General features: G+C 36.2%; 1 protein-coding gene across 2 annotated transcripts; it reads right to left on the bottom strand.

The window, feature by feature from the left end:
• Window positions 1–214: 214 nt before the first annotated feature.
• On the bottom strand, window positions 215–16,651 carry LOC126969944 (uncharacterized). 2 transcript variants are annotated; one of them, XM_050815586.1, is made up of 7 exons: window positions 16,366–16,651; window positions 15,514–15,635; window positions 13,623–13,704; window positions 10,580–10,642; window positions 7,805–7,992; window positions 6,363–6,463; window positions 215–1,280 (listed from the first exon to the last, which is right to left on the bottom strand). In XM_050815586.1, the coding sequence occupies exons 1-7, from the start codon at window positions 16,448–16,450 to the stop codon at window positions 1,082–1,084; spliced, it is 840 nt and encodes a 279-aa protein (XP_050671543.1). In that variant the 5' UTR covers window positions 16,451–16,651; the 3' UTR covers window positions 215–1,081. The 2 variants fall into 2 exon arrangements, with proteins under 2 accessions (XP_050671543.1, XP_050671544.1); XM_050815587.1 differs by lacking the exon at window positions 10,580–10,642.
• Window positions 16,652–17,896: the final 1,245 nt, after the last annotated feature.

Below are 17,896 nucleotides of genomic sequence, written 5' to 3'. Positions count from 1 at the left end.
GCTCAGGATTCTTGAAAAACGCAAAAATTCTCAGCGGCACTACAATTGCGCTCGTACCTTGAGACATAAGATGTTAAGTCTCATTTGACCAGTTATTTCACTAGCGCCCTTCAGACCGAAACACAGTGATGTTTACACATTACTGCTACACGGCAGAAACAGGCGCCGTTGTGGTACCCATATTCTAGGTTAATTTGAAATAAATTTCATTAGCTTATTTAACTAATTTATTGGGAAATTAATACAATTTTACAACACATGATTTTAATATAATATCAGACTTGATGACAACTGGTAAAGAACAGGAGTGTGGCCTTAACAAAGGATTGTAACAAAATTGCACCGGATTCAACTTGAAATGTATTTAATTAACTTATTAACTAATTTATTTGGAAATTAATTTATTTCTTCAACACAATATGATTTTAATTTACAAATTTAAAAACGGCCAATAATGTCAGACAAGATGAACAAGAAGAAGAACTAGTAATAAAGCTAAATTACGCCAGATTCAATTTGAATGAAATTATATTAGTTTACTGATTAGAAAAAAAAAACAATTTACAACACATAATTTTAATATAAAAAAAGGCCATGTGCCAGTCTTGGCAATAACTGGCAATGAACCATGAGGTGGTATAATGGATGAAACCAAAACTTCGCCCGATTTTAAATTGCCCGGGATCCGTGAGAGCTACTAATATTACACATTTTATATAAAAAAAATATGACAATAAGGGACGAGACGAGCAGGACGTTCAGCTGATGGTCATTGATACACCCTACCCATTACAACACAGTTCAGGATTCTTGAAAAACCCAAAAATTCTGAGCGGCACTACAACTGCGCTCGTCACCTTGAGACAGGGTTTAAGGTTAAGTCATATTTGCCCAGTAATTTCACTAGCTATCTATTTCAGACCGAAACACAATAATCTTTACACATTACTGCTTCACGGCAGAAAAAGGCCACGTTGTGGTAACCATAATCTAGCCGGCGTCCTGTGCAAAGGAGCCTCCCACTGGTACAAATAATAATAATAACATAATAATAGTAATACTGTTGCCTTAGCCAAGCAGTCTATTTCATGGCCTTCTCTCCCAACTTGACGACCTTGTCCAAATTGTCCTTGAGGGTTCGTAGCTGATGCAGCATGTCTTTATCCATAAGAGAGAACGGGATGTATGCCTGTGACTGTCGCAGCTGTTTCGGCTGAAGTGATAGCATGGTACCGTCTTGTAGCATTATGTTGCAGTTTGCTTTCTCTTTGGGCTGCATTCTGCAAAATAAAATGTTTTTTTTTTTTATTAAGTGAATAGGCTTAGGCCTTATAACCCTGGAGACTCGTAATATCTGTAATAGATATATTATAGGTAAAAAATGAATTGCTGATCGTCAGTCTCGCTAAAACTCGAGAACGACTGGCCCAATTTGGCTAACTTTGGTCTTGCATTATTTGTGGAAGTCCAGAGAAGGTTTAAAAGGTGAATAAATATGAAAATGCTCGGGATAAAATAAATGAACAGTTTTGTTTTTCCTTTGATGTGATGTAACTAATTAGAATTTTATATCTTTCTAAGTTTCTCAGGAGATAAAAAATAAACTTAAACTTAATTTTAGCTAACTATAGTTGAGAGATTAACTACAGTTGCTAACTATCTATCAGATTATTTTTATGTAGATTGATAAATCTTAAGTTATTAAATTCATAAAAAACAGAATTTTATTAATTATGTACAGAACAACGTCTGTCGGGTCAGCTAGTATATTATAGGTATTGCAATCAATTCAGTCAATGGAGGTGGGCGGCGGAATACTAAATGTATACTTATTTATAATCCGATCACATCGCCAAACTCGAGTTCACTCTAGAGACGAAACACGTGTCGAATTATTTTAAGACAAATATTGGCGGATTTAACACTGAGGAAAACTCAAAACATTTTGATAATTATGGATTTCCGCAAATTAACGCCTACTTCAATAAATTTACTTTTATAATAAAGTCCCAGACACTGTTCGGGCGTTACATATAAATTTACAAGCACATATTATTAAAAAATGGCTCTGTCGTAAATCCTATTACTTTACAACTGAATACCTAAGCGATCGGACAGCCTGGAACTAGATTATGATTATTTTATGGCAATAACTTTTGTAATCATTGTATATTTTATGGTAGCACTTCACATGGCTATTTGTGTTTGTATTGGCCTTATTTGTCAAATAGGCAAATAAGGCCAACACTTTGCTAAATAAACTGTCCACACAAGGCAATTATTTGCCAAATACAACAAATACACAAATACAATTAGCCATGTGAAGTGCCTTAATTAAAAACCTTTATTAAAAAGAATGCTGGGAGTTCGTTGCACCGTTTCTTCTCTCTCAGAGCGCCATTTGTTTTCGAAACGGTGATAGTGTTTGAAAAGACATCAAAAAGAATTCAACAACAAAGAATCAATTTTGAGAAAATAAATGACTTTTATGCCTTTTATACCTAGTTCTTGCACATGTTACTTGGCGACAGAAAAAGGCTCCGCTTTCGTACACACATCGACCACAAAACCCAAGATATTCGTTATCGGAAGACGTCCACTACTGGACAAAAGCCTCACCCAAAGATCGCCATGACTCATCCAATCTATTCCAGATCTTGACCAGATCGTCGGTACATCTTGTGGGGGTCTACCAACACTACGCCTCGGTACGTGGTCGCCATTCGAGGACCTTACTGCCGCAACGGCCATCTGTCCGTCGAACTAAGTGCCTTGCCCACTGCCACTTTAGTTTCGCAATCATTTGTGCTTTAAATTCGTTATTAGCTAATATATCCGCAATGCAAACAATTAAGTCAACATAGGGCGGCGGAATACTGACCGCTACTCGATCGAACTTGCAAAAAATCGCTTTTGACTACTACAGACTGTTCATTTGTAAGTTTCAAAGTCTTCATTCAAATAGGCTTAAACTAAGCGCTTATGAATGGTCACTACAAATATTTCTTTTAAATTACTGAAGTTACCATGTATGTTCGTCAAAAGTTGGGCTGGTGAGAAGAACATTTTTATTATTATAACACTAGAAATAAGGGATTGCTTGTAACTAATTCTAGTAGGCTTCATAAGATACATAATAGCTTCAAGGTTAAATGTATACACTTCTATAATAAAGTCCCAGCCACTGTTCAGGCATTATCTATAAATAAATTTAAATGTTTTATAAAAAAAATCCTATTACTCCACTGCTGAATATCTAAATGATCGGACAGCCCGGAACTAGATTGTGATTATTTTATAGCCATAGAAATGACTGTACAATATTGTATATTTTTATTGAAAAGAGCGCAAAAAAAGAAAGCTGGGAGAGTTTCTTGCGCCGCTTCTTCTCTCTCAGAGCGCCATTTGTTTCCGAAGCGGTAGCAGTATCTAGTAGTTATTAGAAATGACAACAAAAAGAATTCTAAAGGAATCAATTTTGAGGAAATAAATGCCTTTATGCCTTTAACATACAAGAAACTCAACAACCACTCTTTTCAATCAAATAGAGTATTTCACAATGGCTGTAATATACATAACAAATCAGTTTGTTAGGTGCTGCATCAAATATATTAGTCGTGTTTAAATAATATAAATTATTTCATGAAAAGTAATAAAGAATTAACTGTATAAATATAAATTATCGTATATTGGATGAGCAAGACCAGTATCAGCTCGATCCATTTGACCGCGTGCAACGCAGAGCAGCTCGAATTGTCGGAGACCCAGTGCTCTGTGAACGGCTGGATCACTTGGCGTAGCGTAGAGACGTGACCTGCCGCCGAATTCCACCTTCGCACGACACGCCACAAGTTAGGATATCATCCTCACCATCTGGATGTGTGGCGGTCCTCCACAGTGCGGTTTTCAAGGAGCTTTCTTCCACGTACTACAAAGCTGTGGAATGAGCTTCCTTGTGCGGTGTTTCTGGGACGATACGACATGGGTACCTTCAAAAAAAGCACGTACACCTTCCTTAAAGGCCGGCAACGCTCCTGTGATTCCTCTGGTGTTGCAAGAGATTGTGGGCAGCGGTGATCACTTAACAACAGGTGAACCGTACGCTCGTTTGTCCTCCTATTCCATAAAAAAAAAAACGATGGGTATAAGAACATCTATCGAAAAACCTTCACCTTTTATATGGAACAGACTTCATTATTCTACTACGACTATTTATACACTCCTGTAGGTAATCCTCTGGTGCAGAGGAGCGCATGAACAGAAGTGATCATTTACCATCAGGTAAACAGCATAATTACTGTCTGTCCTACTGTTCCATGTCCTTCAATGGATTTATGGGCAATACTAAATATATCTCGAGAATGATATCCGAATGATTTTTAGCTGTTGCGCCCATTCTTCTCAGGACTGAGGCATTCGTTTTGGAATGGGTGGTAGTTTTTTTTTACTTTCAATAAGTGATGTCACATTCTATTTTGAATAATAATATTGTGTACTTGGGTGGTTTTTGGTGTACCACTATCCATCGCATATAACGCATCGTATATAATAACTTCTCATGTTTGTTGGTCTCTTCGTCTCCAGAGGCTACACCTGGACATATCCCAGAAGTGAGGAAAATTTATTATTAGAAAATTAGAATATCATCCCCACCAACTGGATAAGTGGCGTTCCTCCACAGTTTTCAAGTAACTTTATTCCATGTCCTACAAAGCTGTGAAATGAGCTTCGCATTGAGCAACGCTCCTGTGATGCCTCTGGTGTTGCAAGAGATTGTGAGCAAAAAAATCTTTAAAATGCCTCGTGTAGAGGCGAAACACGTGTCGTATTGTTTGAAGACAAATATTGGCGGAAGTAACAATCAAGAACACTCACAGCATTCGCATGTAAAAAGTCGTTATGAGGTTATATTCTAGATCAGGGGTGCTCAAACGGTCGATCGCAAGTGCTTTTTGAGTCGATCTCGAGAAAAAAAAACAGTAGAAATATTCACAGATTTAGTTTTAGGGAACTAAAATCGGTAATTACGTACCATATTATAAAAAGTATGCTCAGGACATGCAGTGTCATGCAGCTTCAACATCCAAAGTCACTCTTTAGTTAAGTTTAGAACTTAAGACACTAGAACGCGTTTGTTTTGTAAGAACCAATAAACTAGCAATTTCGAATTATTATGAGTTTTTCATTGACATTTTAGAGCAGATCTACACTTACCTTGGCTAAAAAAATGCATATTATTGTGCGCAAAACTAATATCCATGTCATCTAATATGGTATGGTATGGTATGGTATAGGGGCTCCTGTTTCCGCAATTAAACCACTAGCATGGGTCCATTTTGCGTGCAGTAATGGCCAGTTACTCCAACCAGCCCAGCTCCTTCCAGAAGTTGAGAACATTCCTGGGGTGTTCACAGACTTCTTGGAGCGACCTCGTATTGGTTAAAGTTTTTGCCCGTTGGTTGGCCACCCCCGCACATTCCAGGATTACGTGAGCGACCGTTTCGTCTTCGGTCAGACAACCTCTGCACTTAGGACTGTCCGAAAAGGTGTTTGTTTAGTGACGTGTGACCCGTTAGGGTAATAATGGTTATACGGATGTCATGTCTGTGTCTATAGCATCAAGAGAGCTGTCTTGCTATATATCAGCTTGGTTATAGACAGTCTCTCAAAGAAAAATTTAAAGAAATAAATATTATGACTGTTCATTGTCAGTACATTTATAAAAATTTAATATACGTTCACAAAAATCGTCACCTTTTTGCTCTTAATAGTGATTTTCATTATTATAACACTAGAAATAAGGGATAGCTTGTATCTAATTCTAGTAGGCTTCATAAGATACATAATAGCTTTAAGGGTAAATGTATACACTTCTATAATAAATTCCCAGCCACTGTTCAGGCATTATCTATGAATAAATTTAAATGTTTTATAAAAAAAATGGCTCTGTCGTAAATCCTATTACTCCACTGCTGAATATCTAAATGATCGGACAGCCTGGGACTAGATTGTGATTATTTTATAGCGATAGAAATGACTGTACAATATTGTATATTTTCATTGAAAAGAGCGCAAAAAAAGAATGCTGGGAGAGTTTCTTGCGCCGCTTCTTCTCTCTCAGAGCGCCATTTGTTTCCGAAGCGGTAGTAGTATCTGGTAGTTATTAGAAATGAGATCAAAAAGAATTCTAAAGGAATCAATTTTATGAAAATAAATGTTTTTTATGCCTTTTATCGTGACACTCTACCTAGACGACAAACCTTCATCACACATACTTGAAGCCTCTCAAGTTCAAGGTTGAGCACCCCTGTTCTAGATGTTGAAAAAATCGTCATCGAGTAATATTTTTATATAGTACTGACTGGTTCCACGAGGGCACCATCACCGGTGAGCCAGACATGGAAACCACCATCTCTCCCTGGCGCGGTTGTCGCAGAACCGCCAGCGAAGTGTGCGGCGTCACCTGCAAACAAAAATAACTTATGTTAAACTACTTAATATGAGTGGAACAAACAAACGACATCTCAAGTCAATTTCCTAATATACAATTATTGGGGTTATCAACTGTAAACATCCTGTAGCCACAACCTGAGAGTTGAACAATATATACCAAAAATTTACGATCCACGCGTACTCTTACGGTTGGCTCAGTTGGAAAGAGCGCTCAACGGAACCCAAGTGGTCGTGGCGTCCGAGAGTCACGTATCGTTCATAAATTTTGGTTTCATCAATTTTATTTGTATCACAATACTAATTTTGCCGATACGATACCGATTACTGAAGTAATTTATCGGCGATATCGATACCTAGCTTTGTAAACAACTCATTATAATAAATAAAATTCTCGTGTCGCGGTGTTGTTATAGTCACTTTCTGAGGTATGTGGAAGGGTGAGACGGGGGAGGGCTCGATTGACGTTTATCTACCTCCCCCGCCCTGCCGCTCACATTCGGATTCGGGCACAGACGGATTTTTATGAAATTCTGTGTGCATTTGGTAGGTCTGAGAATCAGCCAGCAATCTATATTCTATAGCCCAAAGATTTTATCTGCGTATGAGGGTAAACTTTTTACGAATGAAACGCAATAGAGCGTCACGAAAATGTGAGACGTTTTTGTTCAAGAAGAGGTGGAAGTTTTTAGAAGACAACGATACTAGCCTTGTATCGTGAAGGTTTAGCGCGCGGTCGCTAGTAAGTAGAACATCTTCCCCATTTATATTCATTTGTATGGCAAAACAGCGTTTGCTGGGTAAGCTAGTTATATTATAAAAGTCATACTTGTAAAGTAAAAATAAATAATAGTTAAAAAAAACTAAAAGCACGCTTTATATAAAATTCATTTGGGGTGCTTTTTAAGATATTATTAAGATAACAATTCTTCTACACCCCACGCTTTTTTTTACAATAAAATATATTTTTTTACACTATTTTCAATTTAAATTTATTTTCTATTTTTTAGTTGAATTTTATATAAAGCGTGCTTTTTAGCTTTTTTATATTTTTATATAAAGCGTATTTTTAAAACTATTAAGTACTTTAACATCAATTCCTGCCTTACTATAGATGAAAATTATATAAATTAATGTTATCGGTCCTCGATAAATCTACAAAGTTTGAACGAAATCTAGCAGTTTAAAGTGGGTCAAAATCGCGCCCAAAGAAGTCGGTTACAAACATACAAACATACAGGTGAAGCTATAATATAAAGCGTATAAAAAAGTTAAAATTATTAATTATTGACGTCGAGTTTATATCTATCTCATACATAATGGGAGTAGCGATGAATGATTTAAAGCATCTCACCTTGGGCGTGATGGCTGGATAATTGACGGCAGAGTTCTTATTGTAGGCGGGGGTGCGGTACGCGGACTTTGATCTGCGCCGTTGGGCCGTGTGAGGCGTCTGTTTGACCAAACGGGCAGACGCATCGGCCGACCGCGAGCGACGGCTGGTCGTGCGACTTGCAGACCGACTGATCGACGCTGGCACAGCTATGTGAATCATATATTATTTATTTATTAAGGCTTACCACCTAGACACATAATTTAAAATAGACAAATAAACAATTTGTTATGTTTTTAAAAGTGATAAACCTCACTTCTAGTACTAACACACAAATAAAATTTGAAAAACATAATTTTATGAACAATGCGGCACTCTGAGAGTTGAACAAAGCATACAAGATTTTATGACGTCACTCAAACGGTTAGCTCAGTTGGTAAGAGCACGAAACGCCAGAGGTCGTGGGTTCGAGTCCCGCGTCGTTAATAAAATTTTGTTTTTCAAATTTTATTTGTATATTTACATATAAAATAAACATTAATAAGAGTTACTATTAATATATCTAAATTAAAGGTATGCACAGCGTTACTAAACAAACTAATGCTAAAAACAAATTAAAAAAAATAAAAGCAATGAATTTACTACTAATTACTTACTTACTAATATATATTTAAGCTTTTTAATGACGAGGACACCTGTTTTTTGTAAAAGTTAAAATTGGAAAAAATATCGATATTATGATCTAACTTTATTATTATATATTATACTGTGGTACTTTTACGTAGCTGAATACCAGTGAGAGGCAAGGAAGGTGTACGCGCTTTTTTTAAGGTACCCATGTTGTATCGTCCCGGAAACACCGCACCTCTACGCAAAGCCAAGTGCTCCAGCCGTTCACAGAGCACTGGGTCCCCGACAATTCAAGTTGCTCTGCGTTGCACGCGGTCAAATGGATCGAGCTGATACTGGGGTGCGCCAGACCAGAGATGACAGCAATACTCCACGTGTGGCCGGACCTGCGCTTTGTAGAGCGCTAGAATGTGGGCCGGATTCTGAAGAGCACCGTAGCTAGTGAAATTACTGGGCAAATGAGACTTAACATCTTATGTCTCAAGGTGAAGAGCGCAATTGTAGTGCCGCTCATAATTTTTTAGTATTTAGGGCAGGGCGTACCAATAACCATCAGTTGAACGCCCTGCCCGTTTCATCCCTTATTGTCATAAATAAACATGAGGAGAACTCACTCACCCTCCAGGTAACACTACAGTTCACAAAAGAATCGTCCACAAATCAGCCTTAACAGCCAACTTAATACCATACAATTATAATAAATTACAAGTGTCAACCCTAACTGCTCTGCCGGCACTCACTTTCCCTTTCTACCGCCCATTTATTGCAGAGATGTTCTACTTACAGATTTTTTACTTACTTTGCCTTTTTACTCAGTTAGAAGTTAAGCATAAATTCGTTCCGCACTCAATACTTATCAAGTCTAAGCCACCACCTTTGCGCTAATACATAACTTTTTTACAATAGTCAACTCCTCTTATGGTGGTTACAGTTTTGGTTTCTTTATAGACATAAAACATACTGCCGACATGAACCAAAATGTGACCTCTATGATGTGTTAACCCTTAAAAGTTGTTACTAACGAGGAGCACAAAGAACGTCAAACTATGACCAAATAATACAATAATTACTGTAAAATGACACTTGTCTGATCATGTAAGGGCCGCCAACCGTTTTTTTGTTTTTGAAAATAAGGGACGAGACGAGCAGGACGTTCAGCTCAGTTGGTAATTGAAACGCCCAACCCATTACCGCTCAGGATTCTTGAAATACTAAAAAATTATGAGCGGCACTACAATTGCGCTCGTCACCTTGAGACATGTTAAGTCTCATTTGCCCAGTAATTAGCTACGGCGCCCTTCAGACCTAAACACAGTAATGTTTACTCCCTCACATTACTGCTTTACGGCAGAAATAGGCTTCCTGTGCAAATGAGCCTCCCACTGGTAACCGTACTTCATAATAATAAAAAAATGCTCTAAATTTACGTAGGTCTACTCTCTAATCTATGAGACTAATAAGCTAAGAGTGGGTACGCTAAACTACACTTTTTTACTGATTTTTTCGAAGATGCGTATTATTATATCGCTGTTGTTTATTTGTTTATATTATATGTTAAAAGTAAACTGTCATTTGCAAAGATATTTGAAAAAATTACCAATTTCTTTGCTATTTACGAGCATACATTTAACATCAACTTTCAAAATCAAAGCGACCATAATAACATGCCCCTCTAATAAATAAGCTCGCGATTATTTTATTTATGATATGATAATAAAGGACGAGACGAGCAGGACGTTCAGCTGATGGTAATTGATACGCCATGCCCATTACAATGCAGTGCCGCTCAAGTTTCTCAAAAAACACAAAAATTCGTAGCGGCACTACAATTGCGCTCGTCACTTTGAGACACAAGATATTAAGCCTCATTTGCCCAGTAATTTCACTAGCTTCGGCGCCCTTCAGACCGAAACACAGTAATGCTTACACATTACTGCTTCACGGCAGAAATAGGCGCCGTTGTGGTACCCATAATCTAGCCGGCTTCCTGTGCAAAGGAGCCTCTCACTGGTAAAGCTCGCGAATGACTGAGATAATTGTAACATTAATGAGAGTGAAAGGGACAGTAGTATAAGGTCAATGTCCGATATTCTCCGTGCTCCGCGACATTAGTATCTACAGTGAATGAATAGTAAATATTAATAATGAAAAAGCAAGCACACTTACGTATAGCAGTTTTCTTATTACCGCGGTCGGCCGAGCCTTGCGAAGAGTTCTCAGTGAGGTACCCTGATCCCAGAAAGTGTTAGTAGAAATTAATGGAATGATGTTAAAGTGAAATGCGTAAAGAGACGACAAAAGGCTTAAAATTAATTTAAAACAATCCTTGAAAATCACTTATTGACCGTCGAAATCTATCTCCCAATCGACTCAATAACAATTGTTTTGAACAATATGTTAAAGTGATAATCCTCACTTCTAGGATTAATACACAAATAAAATTTGAAAAACAAAATTTTATGAACGATGGGGGCTTCGAACCCACGACCTCCGGCGTGTTCAACAGAGTTGAACAAAGCAAACAGAATTTTATAGCGAGGCGGTACTCGAACGGTTAGCTCAGTTGGTTAGAGCACCGGCACGGAACGACGGAGGTCGTGGGTTCGAATCCCGCATCGTTCACAAAATTTTGTTTTTCAAATTTTATTTGTGTAATTGTTTTGAATTTCGCAACATATATTTTGTACATTTTCTGGAATCCTATTGTAAAAGCATACATAACATCCCACAGAAAATACTTACTCACTCGACTTAACCGAGTAGTAGACACATCAAGATTTTGCATTATGATACCATATCTCTCACAATTTCAATATATTAATTTATTTTTAATTTTTCTCTTATTGATTCTTCATGTCCACTTATAAATAGGGCGAATAGCCCTCTTAATATACTTTTTAATTAGAAAAATGTAAGTCTGTCAATGACTGTAAGATATTATATCTAATATGCATACGATATTTATTTAGGCAGAACTGTCAGTGTTATGTGGACTGTCATTTTACTTTTAGTTGTTGGCACGAACTTTCGCGATTATTTTTGTTTCATGCTAGGGGTATTTATAAGCACAAAAACCACTACAACTAATATTTAAACTACCTACAACTATTTATTTATTTATTTATGAACTACCAACAGAATTACATATGATGACTAACTAAACAACTATAAGGTGTGATGACTTTAAGTTTTAAAGAAGGAAGAAAGATTTTGGGTGGCCCGGAATCTACTATCGCTTGATATTTCGGTACCCAGTATTGACACAAGGTGAGGTAATAAGCCTAGGTAAATTATTATCGACTATTACTATTTTGATCACAGATGATATCTACTACATACTACTAGTAGTCTACTATACATGTTGAATTCCAAAGAAAATAATTTAATAAGTAATGAAAATGCTAGATTAAAATTTACAATCCTTTTTCTACCGATTTAAAAAATATTGTTAGTAAATGGTGTGCAACCATTGACTGTTAATTTAAAAACAAAAGTTTTAGGAGCACTCATAAAGTTTCTTTCTTGATTGTATTTTATAAACACTTTAAAATATAAATTATTATAAACCCTGATTAAAAGATACTTTATTTATTATGATAATTTAATAGAAAGTAATGCATGTCTGAATTCTAGAGTAACATAGCCTTAATTTTTTTATGGAAAAGAAGGACAAACGAGCGTATGGTGTTAAGTGACCTGGTGTTAAGTGATCACCACCGCCCACATTCTTGCAACACTAGAGGATCACAGGAGCTTTGCCGGCCTTTAAGGAAGGTGTACACGCTTTATATGAAGGTACCCATGTGGTATCGTACGTAGAGCACAAGGAGGCTCATTCCACAGCTTTGTAATACATGGAAGAAAGTTTTTTAAAAATCACACTGTGGAGGACTGCCAGGGTGGGGATGGTCTAAGATATAGTCAAGCGACATCTCTACGCAACACCAAGTGATCCAGTCGTTCACAGAGCACTGGGTACCCGACAATTCAAGCTGCTCTTAATAATGTGATAATAGCTATTTATGACACTGTTGTGTAATAAGGGGCATTAAAACACGAATGTGGATTTATCTCACGAGGCGAAGCCGAGTGTGATAATATGAGTGAGTGTTTTAATACCTAATTATCAACAGTTGCATACAAGACTTTATCTACACCCAAAATATGAATCCTCTAAAAGATTCTGGAACAGTTAGCTTAGTGCTAACATTAAAACAGCCAGTCCTAGTAGTAACCTAATATTTCAATTTCAATTTATTGCAATTCCATAATAATAGTCCTTAAATATAACATTCGAAGTTAATACTATAATTATTATTAATTAATTATTAAATATCATCCATTACAGAATACATACAAATAAACTAAGTATTAATGAAACAATTGTTTATTTTAGTAGTAATTTACATTTTGTATAGTGCAATAATTAAAATTCACTTGAATATTATGTTCTTTTGGAAATTAATCACTCATTTTTTGTAAACAAAACAATAAAAATATCGAAGAAAAATGGCGGGGATTCGAATAACCTACTTTTTTTTACGGCGCGTGAAATGTTATTTTTTTTTAAATTCATACAGATGCCACGCATCAAGCAATAAGAATGTGGCTGTCTGTTAAAACTCTTTGAGCATGAAGGGAATGAAAAAAAAAATAGGAGTGTTATGAAATTCAGTACAACATTACAACACTTTTTTGGGTGATGTAATGGTTATTAGAACATTGGGTGTTTTAATGTTGGCAATAAGCTAACTGTTTCAGAACCTTTAATAAATGAACCTTTAAAGCATGGGTGTAGATAAAAGTATTTTAGGTATTGAAGAGACAGTAGAATACAGCATCAATTATAGTTAGTTAGTTATCTGTAGATTTTGTGTTCAAATTTGACAAGTAAGCTGTGGTGCAGCTGATAATATTAAAAAAATATCAGCTGGGAACTGGTTTGACACAATCGTCGTATATGCACACTATCAGATAGAATAAATATGATAAATAAAATAGGGACAGGATACTAGTACCAAAATTATTATTATATTTAGACTATTTCAGGACTATAGTAAATGTAGGCCTGTATACATTCTAGAATGTTTAATTATGGTATTTCGGTACTAAAACGTTTTTTTGCAATAGTTATAAATAATAATCCACAAATTAACATAAGAATTTTTCACAGATAAGTGTATAAGCAGTTAATAGAATGTATCATTACCATCGTCATGTGAGGTTGATCGGCTGAGGTTCCTCGTCCTTCTTGTGGTAGGCTGCTGGCTTAGGTGTAGTTGTTCCATTCTCTGCAAAAAGTAAAAAAATACTTTCTTGTATTAAATGATAAAATTTGTTGGTTGGTGTTTCATTGGTGTTTTAACAAAGTGTTATTTTATGATTTTAATCCTACTAATATTATAAATGTGAAAGTTTGTATGTCTGGATGTATGTTTGAACTTCTTTAACGCAAAATCTACTGAATAGATTTTGATGAAACTTTACAATAATATAGCTTACACACCAGAATAACAAATAGGCTATAATTTATAAAACTATAGTGTGAATTATACAAAATATAAAAGAAGTGTGATTGTTACTAATGAATACAACTAGCGCCATCTCTTATCAACTAGCAAGCACAAGATCAATACAATTTATATGGCAAAACAATGTTTGCCGGGTCAGCTAGTTCGAAATAATTTACGAATTAAGTGAATTTATTTGTTGCTTTTATTTATTAACGTAACATAACTTTCATACTCAAGAAATCTTTAATAGTTGGGTATGTTGTGAACATTTGATCATAAAGTTGCAAATGAGCATGTCACAGCCAGTCAGAACTCTACACCGACTAACTACTTAACTACTGCTATCCTCAGAAAGTTTTTTTTTATGGAAAAGGAGGACAAACAAGCACACATTTGATGGCATGTGAACAGTGAGACCCATACTCTTTTGTAACAAAAGAGTAATCACAAATGTTGCCCACTTTATAAACTCTTATAATTATACACACAACCACCTTATGCTGCCGTCCAGAAATCATGTGTAAGCAGTATTGTATTCATGTTTAGAGCCTGTAGCTAGTGAGACGCAAATCTTATGTCCCAAGTGACGAGTGCAACTGCATTACCACACAGTTTCTTTTTTATTTTATTCGAATCCAAATAGGTGCAAACATTCATGTGATGAATATGAATGTTTGTTTCTCAGTCATGGATGTTTTTATGTATGTTTAAGTAAGTATTAAATATATATTTGTCTTGTACCCATAGTACAGGCTATGCTTAGTTAAGGGATAGGTAATTTGTGTAAAAGTGTATCAATATTTATTTATTTATTTAGGGTTATTCAAGAACACTGAATGGCATTGCATTGTAATTAGGGTGTATCACTTACCATCACATGCTTATCAAGTTACTTTTTTTCATAAAAAAAATTGTATGAATTAAAAAACCAAAAACACATTAGTACATTGGTGGAAAGAACTAACTGGCATACTAGAAAGAGTTAACGGATCTATCTATTATGGCACGGAAATCAACTTTGATTATGTCTATGATCTATCAACCAGTTTAAAAAAACATCTTGTGATATAGCATACAGGGCTAGGGCATAAAAACAGAAAATTATTTATTGTGGACTACCTGACCAAGCAAGACTGACCAGGTGTAGTGCCATCATAGTTAGCAACTGTAGTTAATCTACCAACTATAGGTAGCTAAAATTAAGTTTGTTTTTTACCTCCTGAGAAAGTTAGACAGATACAAAGATTCTAATTAGTTACCTCATTTAAAACTGTTCTTTCAATTTGATTTCTGAACGACTGGGGACACATCAAAGGAATAACAGAATTCTTGTCTTTTTTATTCCGAACCTTTCATATTTATTCACCTTTTAAACCTTCTGTGGAACCTTCCACAAATAATTCAAGCCAAATCAGCCCAGCTGTTCTCGAGTTTTAGCGAGACTAACGAACAGCAATTCATTTTTATATATATAGATAGTAACATTATTGACACAAGACAACATAATAGCACATTGTATCAAAGCTATAGACGGTTGTAAGTTCTCATGTATCAAATAAATAAAGATATCCTGCTTGAAAAACTTACCAGCTGTCCAATTGTCTTCTTACAGTGGTTTTTCAAAGATCCCAATAATATTTTCAATGATATCTCCAAGTTTGATATTTCAATGTCTCCCCTTTCTTGCATTTTCTTATTTTGCTCTCTTACTGAAAGTCATTGATAGTAATGGTTATGATTTTTTAGTTGACATACATGAAGTAACCCCCGACCATAGAAAATAGAGTTAGGGATTAAACATACAGAAAAAATCAGCTCATTAGAAGAACTCAACCAGATCAAAGAAGCCTTGAACATGATGATGATGTTGGAGACTATGTGTGGGATGCTACCAAATACAAATACCTTCTTGATGAAGGTTGCTGAAGCCATAAGGGTATCAACAAAGTATAAAATCATACTCTATTGATTATTTTTTAATTAAAAGTTCATCAATAAAATCAGTTTGTATTCTAAGTTGTTTTGACTATTCTTAGTCAAAACAACTTGTCCAGTAAAAAGACACTGAGAATAATATAATATTAATAACATTATATAAAATAATATAAAATTATAACAATATTAATAATCTACTTTAAAGTTGTATTTTAGTTAGAGCTGATGGCCTTGTTGCCAATACTCTAAACAAGTAAACGTCAATAATTAAACTAAAATATATTGAACTTAAACTTGGATATCGCAGTTTAAATTAAGTTTGATTTAAAAATTAATAAATTAAGAAGTTTTACACATGTAGATAGGTAGGTACTTGTCACTGGAGCATGTTAGTTTAATTTTGTTTACAAATAATTTCTCAATCTATAATCAGAATTAATGCCTGATTAAACGCATTCATCATTCAACGAAACTCGTTTAACGAACAAGGATCACTGTTTTTACCTAATTCTTTAAATTCTTTTTCGGTTTCATCTTCTCCAGCAACACTCTTTACACGCCTAACAGCGGGGCGTTTAGTCCTCGGCATTTTGTTATTTATGTGTATTGACTATTGAGTATTTATTACGGTAATTTATATACAACAGGAAAATAAACACAACAGTAAACAATACTCGATATTCTTCTAATTAATAATTCTAAAAGAAAAGTTCTTCTAATTTCTATTCAATTCAAACGAAACAATCTCAATTTTAAACTATTGAAGTTTGAACCACATTTGAACTAAGAGTTTGAAAATAAAACGGACATATTTTCTTTCGAATGGTACTTTTTTATATTCGAGCATTGGCTTCGAGGCTATCAGCATAACGACGCACTATTCCAGATTCATGAAACGTTTTTTTTTCTTTCAATTAGGGAACATAATAATATAGTTATTATTGCGGTTGTTAAATCAGCATCTAACTGCAAAAAACAGGCATATCGAACTGGGCACAAAGGATCTGAACTGCAAAGTTCTTAAGAGGAAATATAACCGTGCCTCCAGATTTTTTAAGCGGCAATTCGCCCGTGCGAAGTCAAAGCATGTTGTCAATATCTGCGAGCAGCTTTCCAGTTACCCGACCAGAACACGCAAGTTCTGGTCATTGTCAAAAGCTGATCTTGGTAACTTCAACCAGCCGTACATGCCGCCGTTGCACATGAAGAATGTCACCCTGGCCCATACGGCAAAAGAGAAAGCCGATCTCCTTTGCGCTCTTTCCACCTACAACTCGACTCTTGACGACAACGGAAAAACACCGCCTACCATCCCGCGGTGTCAGAGCTCTATGCTTGAAGTACAGTTCAGACAGAAAACTGTAAGGCAGGCTCTGTTTTCGTTGGACGTCAGGAAGTCGAGCGGGCCGGATGGCATTTCTCCAATCGTGCTTAGAAGGTGTGCCCCTGAGTTGACGCCGGTGCTAACGCGTTTATTCCGGCACTCTTATTCCAAAGGCGTAGTCCCTGACTCATGGAAGTCAGTCCTTGTCCATCCGATCCAAAAAAAAGGAGACGGTTCGGATCCGGCAAACTACAGGCCTATTGCTATAACCTCCCTGCTCTCCAAAATGATGGAGAGCATAATTAGCCACCAACTTTTGGTATACCTAGAGGGTCACCAGTTGATCAACGACCGACAATACGGCTTTCGCAATGGTCGGTCGGCAGGTGATCTTCTGGTATAGATGGGCGGCGGCTATTGAACGCAAGGGGGAAGGCCTGGCAGTTAGCCTGGATATAGCGAAGGCCTTTGATCGTGTATGGCACAAGGCGCTCCTCTCAAAACTTCCATCATTTGGGTTTCCCGAGAGCTTATGCAAGTGGACCTCCAGCTTCCTCACTGGGCGCAGCATACAAGTCGTTGTCGACGGTTTTTGCTCGAATCCCAAGCCCGTGAACGCTGGAGTGCCCCTGTGTGCTACCTCCCACGCTATTTATTCTGCATATCAATGATATGTTGGACACCTCCAACATACATTGCTATGCAGAATTG

This window comes from Leptidea sinapis, chromosome 19 (genome assembly GCF_905404315.1).
Source record: "Leptidea sinapis chromosome 19, ilLepSina1.1, whole genome shotgun sequence".
NCBI classification, from domain to species: Eukaryota; Metazoa; Arthropoda; class Insecta; order Lepidoptera; family Pieridae; genus Leptidea; species Leptidea sinapis.
The sequence above is the reverse complement of the archived record's forward strand: the minus strand, read 5'-3'. Positions and strand labels throughout refer to the sequence as shown.